Here is a 20,218-nt window from a genome sequence, read left to right as displayed (position 1 = left end):
TTGGGAAAGATAAGCTCACTGTCTTGTGGGGGGAGGGGAATGAGAACTTCCAGGTACTCTTACATTTTTGTTGCCCTGTTTTAAACCTCAGAAAGGAAAAAAAAGCTTAAATCCTAAGTAGACTACTTAAACACTTAAGAAAAATAAGTGTATCTCCTGTTTCTGAGCGCAAATCCAGAGGATAGTCACACTTAAGTAGTTGCTTGGTTTGCATAACAGCACTTAATCATTTGAAACCTTCTGTTAAAGACGCTCCAGCAATCCTCTCCTTTGACCTGTGGAACCTTTTCTTAGTGGCAGCTGGTAGAGTTGATAGATTTCCTTTCCTTTATTGGGACTTCCCTTATAGTCGGACTGCTATATATTGTTTTGTCCTCTAATACTGTTAGGTGACATGGTTTCTTGGTTTCTTTCTCAGCAAAGATGCTTAGTCCCTAGCAGCCCTCTTTAAGACCTGAGAATGTTCTGACCATGATAGAATAAAAGGTTTTCTGTCACATCTTCAGAAGAGGACACAAAGATGGGATTAAGAGCCATAGCTGCAATCCTCTGAGAAAGCTAGTATGAGCAACTTTTAGACTGCACTGCTTCCTATAAGTTGCTCCAGAGGCCCTGTCTCAGTCAGGACCATGCCATGTCACCTACCCACCTAACTTTCAACTCAAATTCCTGAGGGGCCTGCCTTAGTGACAGTACTAAGAGATCCTTTGAACTGGTGGTGACCCAGAGCCAAGCCAGACCACCTAGATACATCACTCTCCCCATGCCAGCCTCTAAGAATGGAAAGGAGGTAGTTATTGGTGGCAGTTCTGTGCCCTGTTCAAGTTCTGCTTTAGGCTAAGATTGTGTGATTCCATGTCCCTTCTCCCATCAGGAACCTGGGAAATTGCCTGCCAACTGGCAGATAGACAGGAAGCTTTCTAAGAGATCAGAACTCTTAGTTACTTTCTCACGTCATACTCACCTGCTTGTGTGGTCAGGCGAGTGCAATTAGTGTTTCCTGGGAAAATACCATTGTGTTAATTGACTTGGTCGATGTAATAGAAACAGTCCGCTCTCAGCAAAATAAGTCTTACTGTTCTTATTACTTATCAAGTAGTGTTAGAGAGTTTATTTATTTATTCAAGAAAACATTAAAGGATGCCTCTGGGTCTGTTTTAGGAGGTGATGCAGGATTACCGAGATGAAATCAAGGATTTCTTCGCAGTTGACAAACAGCTGGCATCAGAACTAGAGTATGACATGAAGAAGTACAATGAACAGCTGGCCCAGGAACAAGAGCTGGCGAAGCAAACAGAGGTGAACAAGGAAGCGGCAGGTGCCACGCAGGTAGATGCGCTCCTCCCCAAGCCATTCTCCACGTACACAGAAGCAGGGGTTGGTCTGACTTAGACCTTCAGGATTGCCACTTGTGGGCCACTGCGTTTGCTACATGGGACACGCAGGTAGATGAATCACGGAGGCTTTCCTTCCCCGAAGGCCACGTCACTTGAACTTGTGCAAAGCCATTGGAATACTAGTTGGGGGAAATGTGTGAACGCCCAGAAAGCAAGCTGGCGGTGGGGTTATCTGATCTTCAGTTGCAGTGATCAGTAGATAACCCTGTCTCCCTAGATGGCTTAGTTTGTTTGCGGTCCTTTTCCCAGCATGCTTCTCTTGAGAACATGCTATCGCTTGGGGGTGTTTCTAGGTGAGCAGTTGTTCATGTTCAGAGGCAGTGTGCTCTCTTCCCTGAGACATCCAGACAGATCTGCTGCCTTGAAAAATGAGGACAACCTTCCTTTCCCCCTTTTCTCTTTAACACCGCAACATCTCTGTGTGGTAGTCTGCTAACAGTGCTGTTCTGAAGAGAAAATTCTACTTTCCCATGTACAGCCAGGCTGACATGGCTTTAAAATGGATGACTTACGGACTTCCTCATAGCATGTAAAGATTTTTCTTTTTTTTTTAAGTGTTACAAAGTAATTACTCTTTATTCATCTTCTCTGACAGGTTGCTCCAAGTTTAGAAATAATGCCAGCTCCTGCTGGTCAAGAAAATGCCGCTGTGCCCCACGCTGCGAGCCAGCCCTCATCACCCACATCAAGCACTAGCCAAGCACCTCCTTTGCCTCTTTCACTTGAAACTAAGCCATTGAAGAGGTTAATGCCCAAAGCCAGGTATGGAGCCCACAGAGTCGGTCACAGGCTGACTCCCTGTCACCATATCCTCAGAGGCACCTTTGCCATGCTCCATGCAGCGTTTTCAATACGAGTGTTACCGGGTTTTCCCCGATGCCTCACTCTACGCTCTTCCCTTTCAGATTTGAAATGAGTGTGGATGAGGGATGCATTTGAAAGAAAATGGGAAGTGACATCTGTGTTTTCACTCTTGCTTTCTGCGTGTCTGGCATGTTCTCCTTCCCAGGTCCATGTCCCTGAGTACCATTGCAATCCTGAACTCTGTCAAGAAAGCTGTGGAGTCGAATAGCAGGCGTCGGAATCGGAGCATAGGAGTGTTGCCCTTCACTTTAAATTCGGAAAGCCTGGGCAAAATGCACAATCATGGTAAGTCTTACGGCGGCTCCATAAAGCACAGAACTACTCGGTTTTTCCATCTCAGACGTAGTGAATTTGCAGATTGAAACACAGTAGAAGCCTCCTTTTCATTCCTTTTAAAATGGTTTCTATATTGTTATCTTTAAAACAAATAACCTTAATTGAGGACTAAACAATGCGTATTTATGATAAAAAATTTGGAAAGATTGTGAAATAGAAAACTCACCCATAGGAGTGAGGTGTTTATTCTTCTAGTCTTTGTACTCCTCACACACGTGTGCTTGGTATTACTTATAAAACTGTGATCTTAGTGTGCGTTCTGTTTCATAACCTGCTTCCCTACATATAGTTCTAATAATATATAGTGAAAAGTTTCCCATGAATTTTTCTTTCAAAACCTTTCTCCCAATGGTTGTGCAGCATTGTGTCTTGAGGAACTGCCATCACTTATTCATTATTACTACCCTATTTTTGGAAATGTAGGTGTTTTTCAATTTTAGAAATGTCACAATAAACATCCTTATATGTGTCTAATCGTTGGGATTAATTCCTGTCACTCAGAGGCCATGAATATTTTCAAAACTTTTGACAGTATCAAACTGCCCTCTGTAATTCACTGTACATGTTCCTGCTAATGGCACACGGGTGTCCATTTTCCTACTTAGAAACACTGGTTTTATAATTTTCCATTTTCTTTGCTAAGCTTTATGGGCTAAAAATAGTTATGGTTTTAATTTCCATTTCTTTGAATCCTAGTGAGAATGGACATTCTTTTTTATGTTTATCATTTTTTTGTATCTTTCTGAATTAACCTAAGAACACTTTGGGATATTAACTTTATTGTATATCTTGCAAATATTTTTTCTCATTTGGTTGTTTTGCTCTTTGATATTGTTTTGGGAATTTTGGACAGATAAAACTTTCCCGTTTTATCCTAGCATCTTCATACAGCTTGGAGCAAGAGTCCAGTGGAGCCATTGACCATGTAACTAAACGAGCAGTCAGTACTCCTGAGAGTAAGTAGCTCACGTGAGTGAGCCGGCTTCTCCTCACTCCCCTGCAGTCACTGTGTGTCTGCTAGACTTGCAGTAAAACTCCCCGTTGCAAGAGAGTCCTTTTTACTGGATGAAAGCTCTCCTGAGGTTCAACAGCATCATAGGGCATTATGGCAATCAGACTGAATGTTTTGGAATGATTACAACAACTGAGCACAAGGTGAGCATCCAGCACTCTTCCAAGTGCTTTTAGATGTGTAACTCAGTTACACTGCTCACAGCCCTGGGAGGTATCCTCACTTGACAGACAGTGAAGCTGAGGCACAGATCCCTTCAGTAACTTCTCTAGGCAGCGCCATTCTTGCCATTCTGCAGCCGACATTTCACCACTCCTGCCTGACTCCCCAGGTTACTTGATTTGCTCATCCAGCCCTGCTTTTCAGCTCTCAGATGTCAGCACTCGGTGCCTGCACCTTGTATGTCACCAAGTTCAGCTCTAGAACAAACAGACTTGAGATTCGGTGGCAGATTAAGGATTTCACTGCTAGCTGTGCTGAGAGCCTATGTCTTCTCACTCCCATTGGATGTGTTTTTCTAACGTCCTATTCTTTCCTTTTAGTTCAAAAGAGGTGAGTTAGAAGTGTGGTATATTTATCCCCATTGTTTTGTAGCTTCTTATTGTCTCAAAACCCTTAAAAATCATTATTTTGAGAAAATTTACAGTGTGAAGGAATTCTCTTCTCTGAAAGCTGTAGTGTAGTTTGCACACGTCTCTGCTTCCCTTCCACCTGGTCTCACGCCACCTTCCCCCTTACTCTGCACCCCAGCCCTGGGCGGTCTTCTCTCAGTGCCTGCACAAGCCTCATTCTACCCTGATGCGGGGCTGTCACATGATGTGTCCTCATCCTAGAACACCCCCTTCCTAGTGACCACCTCTGTACCCTTCAGAAGAAGCCCTTCCTGACCCTTCAGATTAGATTAGGGTCCCTTCCTGGCACTCTGATCTCCTCAGCTGTCCTCAGTACACTTCTAAATAATTCATTGTCTGTCCTTGATGTTCCTTTCACTGCTTTCCTCCTTGCTGTATCCAGCAGGCCCACCACAGTGCTGGGAGCATGATAGGTGTAAACAGAAATTTGTCAAATGATTACTTGAATGTCAGAGCCGGGACTTGAACTCGGGTCTTCTGATTCCAACTCCTGTGTACCTCCTGCAGCTTTATTCCTCTCACAGTGCTAACCTGGCGTTACTAAAAGATGAGAAGAGTGCTCAGATGTTCTTTATGATAATGGAACAGCAAAGCATCAAGCCATTCATTCAGTCATGCATTCAGTCAATACAAAGTCACTGGGCACCTACTGTGCTCTAGCTACTTGCTTGGTGGTCCCGACTACCTGTGAGGCTGTGGTCTCTTAGAATGTTTACCAGGTTATAGGTAATTTTCATCCAGGTTCACCTTTTAAGGGAGGTTAACGGCTGAACACAACTCTTCAGATGACAGCTGAACTATGACAGCTTTTTGTCATTATAAGCAGTGGGTAATTTTGGGTTCGTGTATACTGAACAGGTGTAATGCATAATAATATATATAAAAAAACTCAACCTGTTTAACAAAGAGTTTTCTGCATGTTCTGTGTTCCCAGCTCAGGGGCACTAAGTGCTTCTGTTTTAGCAGTTAGGTACCATATGCTACAGAAACAGGGAGGACGGATCTCATTTTAGCTTTGCTCATCGCCACAAGGCCCAGATTTCAGTCTTCGGTTGGTTTCCTGGCAGCATGTATTCCTCAGCAGTGAAGCCTGACATGCTGCATTAATGCTGCTTGAATTTGTACACATGGAGCCATCTTTGCACTGAAAGGAAGACTCGGGTTGTCCCCAGATCAATGGAGTACTTGTTCTTTCTCTGGGCTCTTGAATGTAAAATTCCTGGGGATCTCTTCCTATTCTGAACCAGGAAGGAAGGCTTGAAGAAGGGTCTCCGATTAGCTCTCCTTTCTGGGAGAGTTATTAAGATAATTTAAAAATACCGTTCTTTTTTCTCTGTGGTTTATACAAATTCTACTGACTACTCTGAGGTGGGGTGACTGTCACAAGGTGGTCTCAGCTCTACGAAACGAAAAGGAAAAATGCTAAACAAAGTGGTTTTGCTAAATGGAAATGAATAATTTTCAGAGCTAGATTAACAAAATCTGTGTGGGGTTTAGCAAGCCCCTCTTACTGCTGTAACTTGGACAGCAAAGATGCTTCTGCCTTTAATTCCAAGCACCTACAAAGTGTATAGGGGATCTCAGGCTACTGCCTTGATGTTTGTGAAGGTTGGAGACTTATTACCTGGATGTGCAGAGGCTTCCAAACAGGGAAAGGAATGTGTGTGGAAGGAAGGGGATTTCAACTCTAACACAGGAAGAGACCTCCCAGTAATGGGAATAAGCAGAACTGAGCTATTTGGATGGCATTGCTGAGGATACCGTTCTGAGAAGTCTGTTAACAGAAGTTCTGTCTGTTAACATAGCTTGAGGAGCTCAGAGATGTAGCACTGCAGATGCATTGGTGGACTTTAAAACATACACTAGAAAGATCTAATCAGTACCCTAAGGTTCCAATGTAGGGGAAAAAGGTAAAAACGATGCAGCTTACTTCCCAAGTGTCCTTGCAGAAAGGATGGCATGCTCTTGACAGGACAGCCAGCACCCAGCCATTGAGCCTGTGCTCTGTTCAGACAAGTGTGCTAGCTGCTTGTGCAAAAAGGCACAAGACACAAAGGAGGAGCAAGTCACTGGGAGAGGCGTCACCCCCCAGGTCTCAGAAGGAGTGCTCTGCTGTAGTTGGCTCAGGGAGAACACTCCGGAAACAAGGAGCTGCCTGTGTAGACCCTGGTGTGACAGACCAGAGCCTGCTTGGAGAACCATGATAATTGGATGGCCCTGGAGCCAGCTTGCACACAGGATGTTGCCCAGCTCAGACGGAGGTGGGATTTGGGGTCCTTCTCTACACACTGAGCCATAAGGATATTAAAGCAGGGCGGTGACCTTACGAAATCTTTAAACAAATTTACTTCTAAGTGACATAAGGGATAATAGCTAATAAATTATAACAGTGGCTAACATTTCTTCAGCACTTAATTTGTACCAAGTATTGCATTAAGGACTTTACATAAATGGTCTCATTTGATCCTGACAACTTCCCTGAGGTTGTTACATTTGTATCCCATTTTTGAGATTAAGAAACTTGAGGTTCTTAGAATAATTCCCAAGCTAGAAAGACAGAGCCCGAATTCAAACCCAGAGTCTTATTCAGTCTGTTCCCATGCTCTGCTCTCCTGCCTCCTAAGGGGAAATCTGGAAATGGGAGACCATGGATCAAGGTTGAGACATTGTCTCCTGTCGCAGTGAGACAGGAGACAATGCAGATAGTAGAAAGAGAGTGGTGAGGGACTCAGTTACTGACTAGGTGTGGAGAAGGAGCTAATGATGCCTGGCACATCCAGGTGCCTACATCACTGATGAGGGATGTAGAAGGAACATGTTGAGCGAAGGGAATGAGTTGGTGAAGCATCTTCAGAAAATTCAGGTGGAGGAGGAAATGTAGGAGGGAGGTCTGAGCTGGAGTTGGGGGTCACTGACATATAGGCAGTAACTAAAGACACCGGGTGGGTGAGAAGCCAGAGCCAGTGAGCACTGGGTGCTCGTGGGCCAGCATACAGTTTAAGATGAGGAGTGGCCAGAGAAAGCAAGTCAGGAGACCACGGACATGAAGGAAGGATTGAGTCTTCAACACGGTCAAGTCCTACAAAAAGGTCAAATACATTGAAGCCTGACTTAGTGGGCTGCTGAATTTGACAGTCACTTTGGTACTGATACAAGAAACTGAATGAAACCGTAGCAGACACTCCATTAACACCTTACTCATGTTACTTTATTTGATGTTTGTTTCTTACTGGCTTTTCATTAACCATGCTGTTTCCCCCTTTGACCCAGAGACCATCAGTGACGTGACGTTTGAAGCAGGAGTCAGCTACATAGGCACACCACGGACGCCTTTTTCAGTCAAAGGCAAGTCCCTTCTTATCAGATACGTTAGCTGCTCTGGAGTTCTGGGAAATCTGAATTTGTTTGTTTGACTCCCTTTCAGAGAAAATTGAACCCGCGAATCAAGGAAATGACATTTTATGTTTATCATTGCCTGATAAACCGTAAGTTCACCAAGAGTTGCTTTTGAGGTGGTTTTTGTTAGTTTTTTTCTTAGTTCCAGAATGATTCTCTCATTTCTTTCTGTAGGCCTCCACAGCCTCAGCAGTGGAATGTGAAGTCTCCGGCCAGAAATAAAGACAACCCAGCCCCTAGTAGGAGGTCGCTCCGAAAGACCCCCCTGAAAACGGCCAACTGAATAAAACAGCGCACTCTAGTGTCCGAGAAGCAGGAGCTCGGAAGGACACCCTTTTCTGCATGTGAAGAACAGACATTTGGCTTTCCTCACAACCCTAAGGACGCTGTCACTATGTCCTGTCAGAGCTTGTCCTTATGATTCCAGCCTCTCTGATTCTGTGTAGTTCGTCTGTGTAGCTGGCCATCTTTTCTTTTTATGAAGTATGTGGTCAAAAATTATAAAATAATACGGAAAGGGCTTAGCTATTTATTATAACTTGACTCCATTTGAAAGTCCATCCATTCTGATAAGCTGTATTCTGGTCCTTGAGGAACACAACACATCAGCTTTCTTTTATATAAATCCAGCCTCTGTTAGCTGATATCAGTTCCTTATAGTAGATAATTTCGCATTATCCAATGACAAGATTTCAATTGTAATATTTTTTCTATTTATGAATTGCAGATTTTTTTAAAAAGATGTATGGCTTTCTAAAATGGAATAATAAAGGTTAAGCATAAATGCAGCCCTCTAGTAGTCAATAGAATTTTTCTGTTTTTGGAACAGGGCTTTTATTGGTAGTCATTTTAATTTACATAAAGTGTTCAAGAATAATAAAACCAAGTCTTTCCTGTTCGTTAAAAAAATGACTCGGTTTGTCTTTAAGGTTCAATTTGTCTGTCCCACTGTCTTTGTCCCCAGACAGCTGTCCACCTCCTAACAACAGATGTCCCTCTTAGTGTATAAATACAGTCCTGTTTATGAAAACCTGCTTCATGTCCCTTATCCCAGGTGATACTAACACCAATTTGTGTGATTTGTGTTGATTGTCTGCTAAGGACAGTTCCCACAATGGGGGTGGGTGGAGAGGTTGACTTTAGTCTCCTTTGGCGGCACCATTAGGTAACTCTCAAACATGTATGTCTGTGCTTTGTCCAAGAATGACCAGAAAGAGATTCAGCTGGGCCTTTTCCTGGGGGGCCACTGGGTTGAGAGGAGTGTGGCCATCTCTCCCTACCCTGGCATGTGCTTGTTCTAGAGCCCACTGAAGTGATGGAAGCAGGGCCTGACGGAGTCTGATTTCCAGGCATTGGCTCAGCCAAAGACAGAGTGAGGGCAGAGATGGTCCTGATGTCAAGCAGGAGATGTAGAAACCATTTATATGCTGAAGTAGGGCAAGGATCAAAGGAAGATGAGCTGAAACCATGCAAACTGTCATACAGAAGTAAAAGTATAGGCTTACTGTGTCTGTGTTTTTAATATAAACATGGTAGTTGGCTGGAGGAGTGGAATGTCACTGATCCACCCCACAGCTCTCCCATATGTGAACTGTGACGTGTGGACACATCATTGGTGGAGGGCATCACAGCTGCTGCTGAGTAAACACTTATCTCCAATTCATGTAGACAGTGATGGCAATCTCTTTAAATCTGGTACTAGGTTGCTTTAATTGTATTTACCTAATAAAATGCTAGGAAGAAGAGGTAAACCCAACGTGAGAGCAAATAAAGAAAATGAGGCAAAGTTGATTTTTTTTTTGAAGCTTTTATAGAGGTTTAACAAATACAACTTACAGGTATGTTAGTACAAGTCTATAAGATCTATGTACAGCAACAGCCACACCAAAGGCCGCAACGGCCTTGTAGAGGCCGTGAGTCTTTAGTCACATTCATGTCTGAAAAAACACGAATGTTCCTTTTCTGTCTACATTTTTACAGTAAAGGCAACTACTTCCCAGACTCCACATTTCACTTCTGACCCCTCTGTCAGACCCGGTTCACATGGCACTAGGGTAGGAGGTCTTAGGGCATAAGAAGGAGGCATAAGGCCACCATATCACTGCGACAACCAAGATGGAGGCTAGAGTTAATCCCCAACAATTAGAGAAGAGGGAAGCCATCCTTTTCTACCAAGAGGAGGTGAAGATGGAAGGACAGTCTGATTCGAAGCATTCAAGACACAAATGCAAAGATAGGTATCATTAAGCAATTAGGAAGAGCTGTCAACTGCCTCTGCCAAGTAGCCCATGGCAAAGTGTTTCACCTAACTTTAAAAAGAAATGTCAACATAAGTCTCCTCAATTAAAAAAAACCTCAAAGCATACAAAAAGTAAGACACTGAAAGTTTAATCCCAAGATGACTACGTTCTACATAAAAATCATCCTCTAAGCACACAATGGAATCGGAGGCATTCCTCTGAGAAGCTCTGCTTCAAACTGCTTCACATCATGAGTTAACACAGCAACGCATCTGAGGCTAAGAACATCTGCTCTTGAAGAACAAAGGCTTTTGAATGATGTTTCTAACATCCCCCACAAAGTGAGCCATGTCTTGGATAGATAAAAACTCTAAAATCAAAATGAGAACACTGCCTTTAATTCAGCACCTTCCTCTCACCATCAGGCTTTCGTCCCGGCTGCACTCCCTGCTAGTCTCCAAAAGGGTGGCCGGGCTGCCGCCACATACGGTTTATTGGGAAGTGAGAACCTGCGGTGCCTCATTGCTTTCTCCATGCCAAAGAGGAAGAGTGGAATTCATTTCCTTTAAAAAATATCACGGTTGACAGATTTTATTTCAAACCTGCCTTCAGGCCTGGCCAGTCTTATGAACTATACAAATAAGTAAAAGGAACCGTAAAACCCGACAGCAGTAGCTGCTTTGTTTCAGGAGCCATCTGCAACCAGTAAGAGCTGTGTCTCGGGCACCACATGGAGAAGACCCACCTTTCCCGAAGTGCTCGCCTTACAACTGTCCTGGGCTGAGCCAAGTGCCTGTGGCACGTGAACATGTTAAAGCTAACGGCACAAAGCCACAGAGCATTAAAGGTGGAAAGGGACTTGCTGGCTAGCCTTAGAAGTTAGTCGCTAGTACCTAGTCCGACGGGCATATGACTCAACCCCGGGAGTTGACTAACATGGTTGGCACACACATGTCTAAGCTTCTGGGTGGTCTTTGGGCATAGGTAGTTTTAGTAATCTGAGGAAGAGGTAGTTCAAAGCTGATCTAAGAGCTTATGTTTCTTTTGGAGTGATGCAAACAGATTTTGACATTACTCAACTGGAATTTTTAAAGATTTCTTAAGTAACAATGGTCTGATATATAAAGGGTGTAAGTTCTCTTGTGAAAAATGCTAAAAATGTGGAAAAAAGACTGTTCCAGTAAGCCTCCTTGATAGGATTCCTTGGGATAAGATACTCCTAGTTATTGACATTTTCAAATTTAGCACAAGTAGCTTGGAACACCTAAAGTTGAATTTTTTTGTAAAAAATAGATTAACATTGTATGACAACATATTTACAGTTTAAATAGAAATTTTCAATAATCAAAATACATCTTTAGCAAAAATTTAGAATGTAAAATTTTATAAAATAAACACCCATAGAAAAGCAGAATGTTATTTAGTACCATTTCGGATTTAGCCTAAGCTGGAGGTTTTCCTTAAATACTGAAACCCTCCATGGACAAGCAGGGTTCCTCCAGGTAAGAAAGAAGGCTCCTTCTTCCAACAAGCAATTGACGTTTTGGATTTTGGCTGTTTTTATAAAATGCTGATCTAGAAAGATTCTCTAAGATGGATACGACAACACTGACTGAACGCCTTTAAGAAGAAAAGGTGCAGGGCTGTCTGGGGGCCACTGTGAGTGAGACAAGGTCGTTGTATGAAAAGCCTCTGTTCTGCAGTCAGTGATTCAAACTTTGCAGCTGCAGGGTCTCATGCTGGGATTCACATTTCCCAGCCCTCCGCTGCGGGTGTGACACAGCTGCCTCGTCACCCCTTGCGTGGGGCTCACCCTGGCTGAGGACAGCGAGTGGCAAATCAAAGGGCTTCCCAGGGCCACAGTGCCCACAGTGTCCAGCATAGTCTGTGAGCAAGAGCTTCCAAATCCCGCCAACACTCAGGTGGGAGCCAGGTCCGAGACCGGAATCCACCTCCGGGAACCCACTGTTTCTTTCTCTTGTGATGAATGTGCCCATCTTGAGGAAAATTCATTTATTTATGTGGCTTGTTAAAAAAGTAAGAAGTAGCAGTCAACTTTGGCCAAAACAAAAAGCTTTTGCACAGGTGTCTAGCTCTGTCCAAGTGCACTTTGCTCCAGGCTGCTCTCGATAGAAGTTTCCAGTAGAGGTATTGCATGTGTTCTCAGCCACACTGTCAGATTTCAGATCACAAATGAGGATTTGTGTCTGAAGTCGCCCTGCAAGGCCAACACAAAGTTAGAACATGGCCATCCTCCACCAATCACGGGGAACAGTGGGCAGGGGAGTGGTGCTCAAATCAAAGGCACCACTTCCCTGAAGAAGAACCTGGCAAAACAAATCCAATTAAACAGTCATTCTTAACAGGTACCATTGGCATATACATGTCATTGTGAAGGGCTGAAGAGCTCAGGGTCTGCAATATCATTGGCAAACCTTTTTTCCTATAGGCCCCACCTGGTCTCCCAGGAGGAATGTCATTTTCCCTGCTAGGAACACCTTGACGTCTAGGTTTCCTAAGTGACGTCTGCTCCGTCCCCTCATTCCATACCTCCTCATCTGTCCTGATGTAGTTAACTCCATCTGGCTTCCCTGGATTCTTGTAACTGAAACAGAAGAGAGTAGTCCCGTGACTACTGGTGATTATATTAATGCCAACGTCCACTTTTTTTTTCTTTTCCCACTTAAGACACACTCACCTTTCCCCATTCTGTTTATTGTTGATGAAGTAACCACGTCTGTACGCACAGCAGATGCCCACTGTTATCAGGACCAGTACAGCAAGGACAACCAGAACCCCGCCAACAATTCCGCCGATGTTCAGGTCATCTGGATGAAAAGGGGTTTCAGGGAGGAGATGATACCCACCATCTGTTCTTACAAAAGACCCAGAGCCCCTGCGTCTGTCCTTCCATTTCCCCCTTTCTGCCCGTCATGCCTCCTCCAGCTAGAAGAACAAAGTGAGAACACGTAACCTTCTCTCCTAGAACAAACAGGACACGGTAACCCCTGATCTCACTTATAAAAAACACTGAGACCTCTACAGTTCAAATGCTGTTATACTCAATACTGTATTAAAAGGGGGTTAGCATTGTTTAAAAAAAGGCTTAAAAATCCCCTGGCTAAATCCCTGAGAACATTATTAACAGGAAATGGATATACTATAAAGACAGAATTAGGAGCCAGGAGCCCTAAGGAAGAAGAAAAATTCCTAATTTGCAGGGTTTCCCTTTGCTGTGGATTATTTGGGAAAAGAGAGCTAGTTTCAAGTAGTAGAAAATACGAGGTGGAAACATGACCTTTCACTCTACTGGCCACTTGAGCTTATGAGTACAAACCCTCTTGGCAGAAACCCGATTTCCTTTTCTCATTCCTGTATACGGGGAAAGGTACTCAGTCACCTTCGGTGTGAGGGCACTGGGGACTGTTTCTTTCATGCAAGCAAAAATGCAATGGAAAATGTGTAGGGGATATAGCAATAAAATCCAACTAACTTCGAAGTTGTTAAAATTCTCCCTTACCCTACTATAGTGGTTCTCAAATGTGAGTGTACGTTTAAAAGGCAACTTGAAATTTTAATTTTAAAATCTCAATTCTCAAGAGATTCAAAGATCCCTAGAGATTCATAGCCTGGAAATCTTCCTCCTACTCTAAAGCCGAGTTTCCCAAATGACAGATGAGATGAATCTTTAGAATGCTGTTTTACGCAAAAAATTTCCTGACGGCCCCCTAGAGATTGATTACATATTTGTGGGGTGGGGCCCTGGAATCTGAATGTGAAACAGTGGTCCCAAATGATTCTTCTGATCAGTCATATTAGGGAAACACTGCTCTATGGGGAAGGTGCACAGAGGGAAGAGGGAGGAGCTCAAAGAGTTCCCCAAGTGTTTCTGACATACCCCATCCACCCCCATCCTGGCTTGACATCTCCCCTTTAAAACCACTACCCAACAGACAGCATCATCCCAGAACAGGTTTAAATTACTGGGGCTAAAACTTTGTGTTTCAGCTTACTGCAAAATGGTTATACCTGGATAAATGTCTGAAGACCTTTACACAATCTTATGTTTTTATAAATTACAAAGAAATAAAGCTTATTAAACTCAGTTAAAAGTTACAAGGTTAGCCATGTTTCCAACATCAGAAGGCTCTAGAAAGTCTATTTTTGAGGAGATAGCATATTGCAAGGACCACTTATTCGTCATTTAGCTGTTACTCAGAACTTTCTCATCTTTCCTTTCAATGTACCCACATGGATTTTGGTGAATCCAGTCATCCCCAGAAGGAAGCAGAACAGTTGTCTAAACTGATGGTCTAATACTAAATTTAACATGTTTTATTCACTTGCCAGTCTTCAGAGGAAATCTTTTCAAAAAGGAACTCACAGACTTCCATCGCCTGCTCCTCACACCTGGCTGAACCTGCGTCGTTAGAAGCGATGCAGTAATACTGCCCAGAGTCCTCCTTCTGAACAGCGCTGAAAACCTGGTTCAGGAAATAACAAGGAAACAAGGAGACCAATCAACAGGGCAGACCTCTACGGGGTCGGGGAGAAGAGGTGGCCCCCGCCTGCCAACCTGCTAAAGTCCACACACACAGTAAGATGTCTGCTCGTCTGCTTTTGGTTTCCCTTCAGCTTTGGGGTCACTGTTCAGGTTCTTTCCTGATATTCTTTCCTGACACTCTTGCCTAACTGCTTCTGAACAGATCCCCTTTGGTATATGGAGATATCAAAGCCCAGCAACACCCAGTATAAGATGCTGAGCTTAACTTTTATTCAGGAAAAGGGACCCTGATAATGACTGTTCCTCCAGCAACACTTTGGCAATACAAATAGAGGATCCTACAGTGAGCTGGGTCGTTACTCCATGTAGGTGGTTAGATGACAGATAAGGAAAGCCTGCTGTGATATACTGCCAGGGCAGTCAGTCCACATGCATGACCTATCTGGTTTCATTTTTTCCCCACCTCTTTCCACCAAGACTCCTGGGTTATTTAGAAGCAAATTCCAGACGTATTTTATCCACAAATACTTCAGTATGTAACCCTAGAAGCTATGCATTTTAAAATCATAACTACAATACCATTATCATGTTAAAGCAATGAACAATTCCTTAATATCAAATATCCAGCCAGTGGTCAAATTTCCCTGATTGTCTCATGAGTTTTTCAGTCAGTTATTCCAAGCAGGACCCTTTTCCTGTAGAACCTCTGACATAGATTTTTAGCTCCCGTTGTAGAACATTTCATTGTCTCTCCTAATAACAGCTCTTTCCACAATAGGTTTCCCTTGTCCCAACAAAGACGTTTCCATCCCTACCTCTCAGAAGAGACCTTACCAGAGTGCCTGTTTTAGAGTTTAAGAGAAAAGAGGAATTTCGAAATCGGGGGTTGGCTCTGGAATCTGTGGGCAGCAGCACGTCATTGCGGTACCAGCTGTAGTGAGGCAGTGGGTAGCCCTCCTTCTCCTGGCAGTGCAGTGTTGCCGACTTGCCCACAGGCACAGCCTTTGGTACTCTGCACACGGGAGGTACTGGCTTCACTGCAGGAGAGATACAGGTAGATGCTTACAATCAACAACCGGGCTCTATTCTTATTGAAGCCCGCAGGAAATCTGCTCCCCAAACAAGAAAGCCAGCCGAAGGATTCTGCACCACTGCCATCCCCATGGTCACGCCTGCAGGCTGTGTATGATCTGCCGCCGAAATCAGTGCCGGTAGCTCACCCCCCACCCCCAGTATAGTCCCACAGAATGCTTCTAAGGCCTCCACCTCCCCGAGGAGCACCTCCTACAGCTGGTGGAGGGAAGTGGCAGAAGCTCCACTTCCCTTCTCACCTTCCACCCAACTCAAGCAGTCTCAGGTCTCAAAGTTCTCCCTCCCTAAGTGGTGTGATGCCCTCAGGGATGTAACTCTAGAAGCAAAGAAAATAAGAGTTGATATTTTTTTATTCTATAGAAAGATTCACAATGCCTACAAGAGGTACGTGTTTTAACTTCACATGAGTTCCTACCTTGCACGGTTAGGTCAATGACAATCTCATCAATGGCCTTGCGATCGTTTCGGGCAACCACCTCACAGCGATAACGGGCTGAGTCTTTCCGGGTCACGTTCCAGATCTTTAGGGAAGTTTTCCCCAATAGTTCTGCACGACCTGCCAAGTCTCCTACAGAAAAGAAGACACAGGTAAAAGATGCTTTAAAGGTACCTTTGCCCCCCAAAGAAGGTGGTTTCTGGGGCCAGCATTTGATGTCTCAATAAGATGACTGCAGACAGGCTACTGTTTCTGTTCCTTTATAACAGAGGTGAACTCTCTGAGGATACCAAGCACCAAAATAGTACCTGATGTGTAAGAGGAGTCACTATATGTCTGTTTTTAAAGCATGGACCTCATTTAGTTTACATCATTCCCAGCAAGGATTCCCCCACAAAAAGAGAAAATCAAACAAATGACATTAAATAAACCACCAGCATTCCACAAACAGTGCTGGTACTACAGGATATCCACATGTAAAAGAATGAAGGTGGAATACTATCTCACACCATATACAACAAAGACCTTACTATAAGAGCTAAAACTATGAAACTCTTAGGAAAAAACATAGGCATAAATTGTCAGACCTTGGATTAGGCAACGATTTCTTAGATATGACACCAAAGGAACAAGCACTCACACACAAAAAGTTACATTGACCTTCAGCGGACTTTCATAAAAAAATAATAAAACTTTTGTGCTTCAAAGGACATAAGCAAGTGAAAACACAATCCACTGAATGGGAGAAAATATTTGTAAATCATATATCTAACAAAGGACTAGTATCCAGAATACAGGCATACCTCAAGAATATTGCATATTCAGTTCTAGACCACCACAAGAAAGCAAGTAACACAAAAAAGCAAGTAATGCTATTTTCATGGTGGAAAGTCTAGCCTTCAATTTGTAAAAACATGCAACATCTATAAAGCGCAATAAGACAAAGCAAAACAAAACGAGGTATGCCTCTATATAAAGAATTTGCAACTCAACAATAACTAGACAAATAACCTAATTAAAAATGGACACGGGATTTGAATAGACATTTCTCTCAAGAGGATTTACAAATGGCCAATAAGCACATGAGATGTTCAACATCTTCCGGCATCAGGGAAATACAAATCAAAACCACAGAGAGACACTACTTCACATCCACGAGTATGGCCAGAATAAAAAAGATGGACAATCACAAGTATTAGTCAGAATGTGGGGAAATACATTACGAAGGAATGAAAAATGGTGCAGCCACTTTGGAAAACAGTTTGGCAGTTTCTTAAAAAAACTATACATGCAACTACCCTATTACCTAGCTAGCAATTGTACTCTTGGTCATTTGTCCCCAAGAAATGAAAACGTACATTCACACAGAAACCTGTACGTAAATGTTCATAGGAGCATTATTGATAACAGCCAAAGAGTGGAAATAACCCAGATATACATCAACTGATGAATGGATTAAAAAGTTTCATATCCATAATGGAGTATTATTATTCATCCATATTTTTAAAAACTGAAGTAGACACATGCTACAACATGGATGACCTTGAAAGCAATACACTAAGTGAAAGATGTCAGTCACAAAGGACCACACGTTGTATAATTCCATTTATATGAAGTGTCCAGAACAGTCAACTCCAAAGAGACAAAGTAGATTAGTGCTAGACGGGGGGTGGAGGTAGAGGAGACGGGGAGTGACTGCTAGAGGGTATGGGGTTTCTTTCGGGGGCCGATGACAATGTTTTGGAATTTGATAGTAAACTCACTTTAGTATATGTGCTGCCGAAGCGAGCACAGTAAACTCACTTTAAAATAGTGAGTTTTACGTTGTATGAATTGAATCTCAGTTTTTAAAATTTTTACACAGTAACTTTCAAAGAAGCATGAAGAACCTGAAGAACGACAAATAAGGGAATGAGTTAGGAAAAATGACACAAAAAGGTAGAAACTAATTATTACCAACTCTGCTATTTAGTGACAAGTGTAAGAAGGATTTAGCTTAATATAATAAAACAGCAAAATGCTTATGATAGAAGATGAACATGTTCAGACATTTTCTAAGGGGAAGGTTTGTTATCCAGTGGTCATTAGTAGAGGATTAGAATTTATACCACGTAAGAAAACGGAAAATAAAAGTCTGTCAGGGTGCTTTTGGTATAGTCCCGTGTTAAGGAAGGAGAAAAGACCAAGTAGATTCAAGTTTTCCTCCAGTCCCTACATTTCATGTGGTAAAGACTCTCCCCGTCCCTCCAACTAAGAGTGAGGTGTTTGATTCCCAGAAACAGAAAGTTCTTTGAAGAAATTCCCATTTGGTTTCTCTGATGATCAATCTGCATGTACAGAGTTTATCAGGAGCAGTCCAAGTTCACAGAGGAAAACGGATTTGTTTTCTGAGAATAATATTTCTATCTCTTCAAAAATAAGAGGTGGGGGGTGGCCGTTTAGCTCAGTTGGTTAGAGCACAGTGCTGTTAACAACAAGGTTGCCAGTTCGATCCCCACATGGGCCACTGTGAGCTGTGCCCTCCACAACTAGATTGAAACAACTACTTGACTTGGAGCTGATGGGTCCTGGAAAAACACACTTAAATAAATAAAAGTTAAAATAAATAAATAAATAAATAAATAAATAAATGAATGAATAAATAAATAAATAAATAAATAAATAAATAAATAAGAGGTGGGGGAAGATACTAGTGGGAAAACAAAAGTATTTTTAAGAGCCAATAATGAATGTCAACTACAATTTTATAGATAGATAGATAGATAGATAGATAGATAGATAGATAGATAAATATAGATATAGATATAGATATAGATATAGATATAGATATAGATATAGATATAGATATAGATTTAGTTACAAGAAGTAAAGTACAGCATTAGGAATGGAGACAGTGGAAATGTAATAGCTGTGTGCGATGTCAGAGGGGTAGGCGGGGTAGGGGGGTTATCAGTGTGTGAGGGATACAAATGGTAAATGTCTATTACATTGTTTTGTACACCTGAAACTAATAAAAATAAATAAATTAAATAAATAAATAAATAAAATATGTTGTAAAAAAAAAAGAGCCTGTGACTCCGGATAATACTGACGATCCAAAGCAGAAAGATAACGAGCTTAGGTTGTTTCCACAAAATCTCTTTCCTGTCTCTGAAACCTAAGCTGTCAACTTCTCTGAGAACTCTGAAGCCACCCATTTACAACTGACCTGCGTTTGTACCTCATGTTTACTCCTTCCCTCCTGTCAGAATGAAGGTCATGTCCCACTTCATGTCATCTGGAATTCCTTCCTCTCCCTCCCGTATCACAGCCAACTCCTAGCAATTCCTCCTCCTTAATCTTTCTCTACGCTGCCTCGACTTTAGCTCAGGCCCCCAGCAGCTCCCTCCTGGATTCTACAAAAGAATTCTGAAGCGGTGCTCCTGCTCCACGTCTTGCCCCCTTCCAATCTCTTCTCTACAAAGCAGCCAATTCGGTCATTCTATAGCCTAAGTGTAATCACATCACTTCCCTCTTAAAATCTTTCAGTGGACCCTCAAGACACTGTCCATTCTCATGTGGCATTCGCTGCTTCTAGCTGGCCCTGGCATACCTCACCAGCTTCATCTGGAGTTCCTTCTCCCTCCCCCGTCCTCTCTGAGCCCCAGCTATGGTGGAACACTTGCAGCTTCTCTAAGAAGCCAAGCTACCTTTTGCTTCTACATCTGTATACATAACATTCTTTCTTGCCTAACAGCATTTTCACCCTACGCCTTCCCATCTTGCCTGGCTACCTGGCCTTTCTTCACATCTCTCCCTAGATGTCACTCATGGGAAGCCTTCCAGGACCATCTTTCCTGCCCCTACTTCACGTAACCCGAGAGTACCCTAAGCTTACCTCTGTTCCAGCATGGGGATAATATCCTGCTAACTGGTCTAGCAAGTGCTCTCTCCAGGCGGTATGTTTGCACCCAGTCAATGCCCATCAATACCTGTCGTCTTCTTGCTGCTCCACGTGATCCTTCTGATTAATTCAACTTATGTCACTAATGTCGTGGATCATAAGATGACCTAGAAAAATGTTCGCTCTGATACCTCATAAAGATGGGTTGCAGAGAGAATAAAGTCCTAACTAATGAACTGATATTTGTTGAAGCTGGGTAACAGGTACTGGGAGGTTCAATAGGCTGTTCTCATTACCTTTCCATGTCTGAATTTTCCATAAGTAAAACAAAACAAACCAAAAAAACAGCCCTGTCTACAGACACAGGACCAGTCAGAGGAAAGTCTCTGGCCACAAGTGTACGCCTGGGCCTTGTGTACAAAGGAG

At 42.8% G+C, this 20,218-nt stretch overlaps 2 protein-coding genes across 3 annotated transcripts in view; one reads left to right on the top strand and one right to left on the bottom strand.

Moving 5' to 3' along the window:
- The window catches only part of NCAPD3 (non-SMC condensin II complex subunit D3), a 61,534-nt gene extending 52,884 nt beyond the window's left edge, over positions 1-8,650 (top strand). Inside the window, exons 30-36 of one of the 2 annotated variants that reach the window (XM_033097174.1) lie at positions 1,162-1,329; positions 1,993-2,159; positions 2,407-2,546; positions 3,476-3,553; positions 7,512-7,586; positions 7,666-7,726; positions 7,812-8,650. In XM_033097174.1, the coding sequence (XP_032953065.1) occupies positions 1,162-1,329; positions 1,993-2,159; positions 2,407-2,546; positions 3,476-3,553; positions 7,512-7,586; positions 7,666-7,726; positions 7,812-7,920 (798 nt within the window). In that variant the 3' untranslated portion in view covers positions 7,921-8,650. The remainder of the gene's footprint in view (positions 1-1,161; positions 1,330-1,992; positions 2,160-2,406; positions 2,547-3,475; positions 3,554-7,511; positions 7,587-7,665; positions 7,727-7,811) is intronic. The other variant, XM_033097176.1, reaches the window with a different exon arrangement.
- A 772-nt stretch (positions 8,651-9,422) lies between these two features.
- JAM3 (junctional adhesion molecule 3) overlaps positions 9,423-20,218 on the bottom strand; it is a 69,574-nt gene continuing 58,778 nt past the window's right edge. The window contains exons 4-9 of the mRNA XM_033097181.1: positions 15,889-16,041; positions 15,216-15,418; positions 14,262-14,361; positions 12,576-12,705; positions 12,428-12,482; positions 9,423-12,095 (exon numbers count right to left, since the gene is read on the bottom strand). Coding sequence (XP_032953072.1) covers positions 12,060-12,095; positions 12,428-12,482; positions 12,576-12,705; positions 14,262-14,361; positions 15,216-15,418; positions 15,889-16,041 — 677 coding nt within the window. The 3' untranslated portion in view covers positions 9,423-12,059. The remainder of the gene's footprint in view (positions 12,096-12,427; positions 12,483-12,575; positions 12,706-14,261; positions 14,362-15,215; positions 15,419-15,888; positions 16,042-20,218) is intronic.

This window comes from Rhinolophus ferrumequinum, chromosome 25 (assembly GCF_004115265.2).
Source record: "Rhinolophus ferrumequinum isolate MPI-CBG mRhiFer1 chromosome 25, mRhiFer1_v1.p, whole genome shotgun sequence".
Lineage (NCBI taxonomy): Eukaryota > Metazoa > Chordata > Mammalia > Chiroptera > Rhinolophidae > Rhinolophus > Rhinolophus ferrumequinum.
The sequence above is the reverse complement of the archived record's forward strand: the minus strand, read 5'-3'. Positions and strand labels throughout refer to the sequence as shown.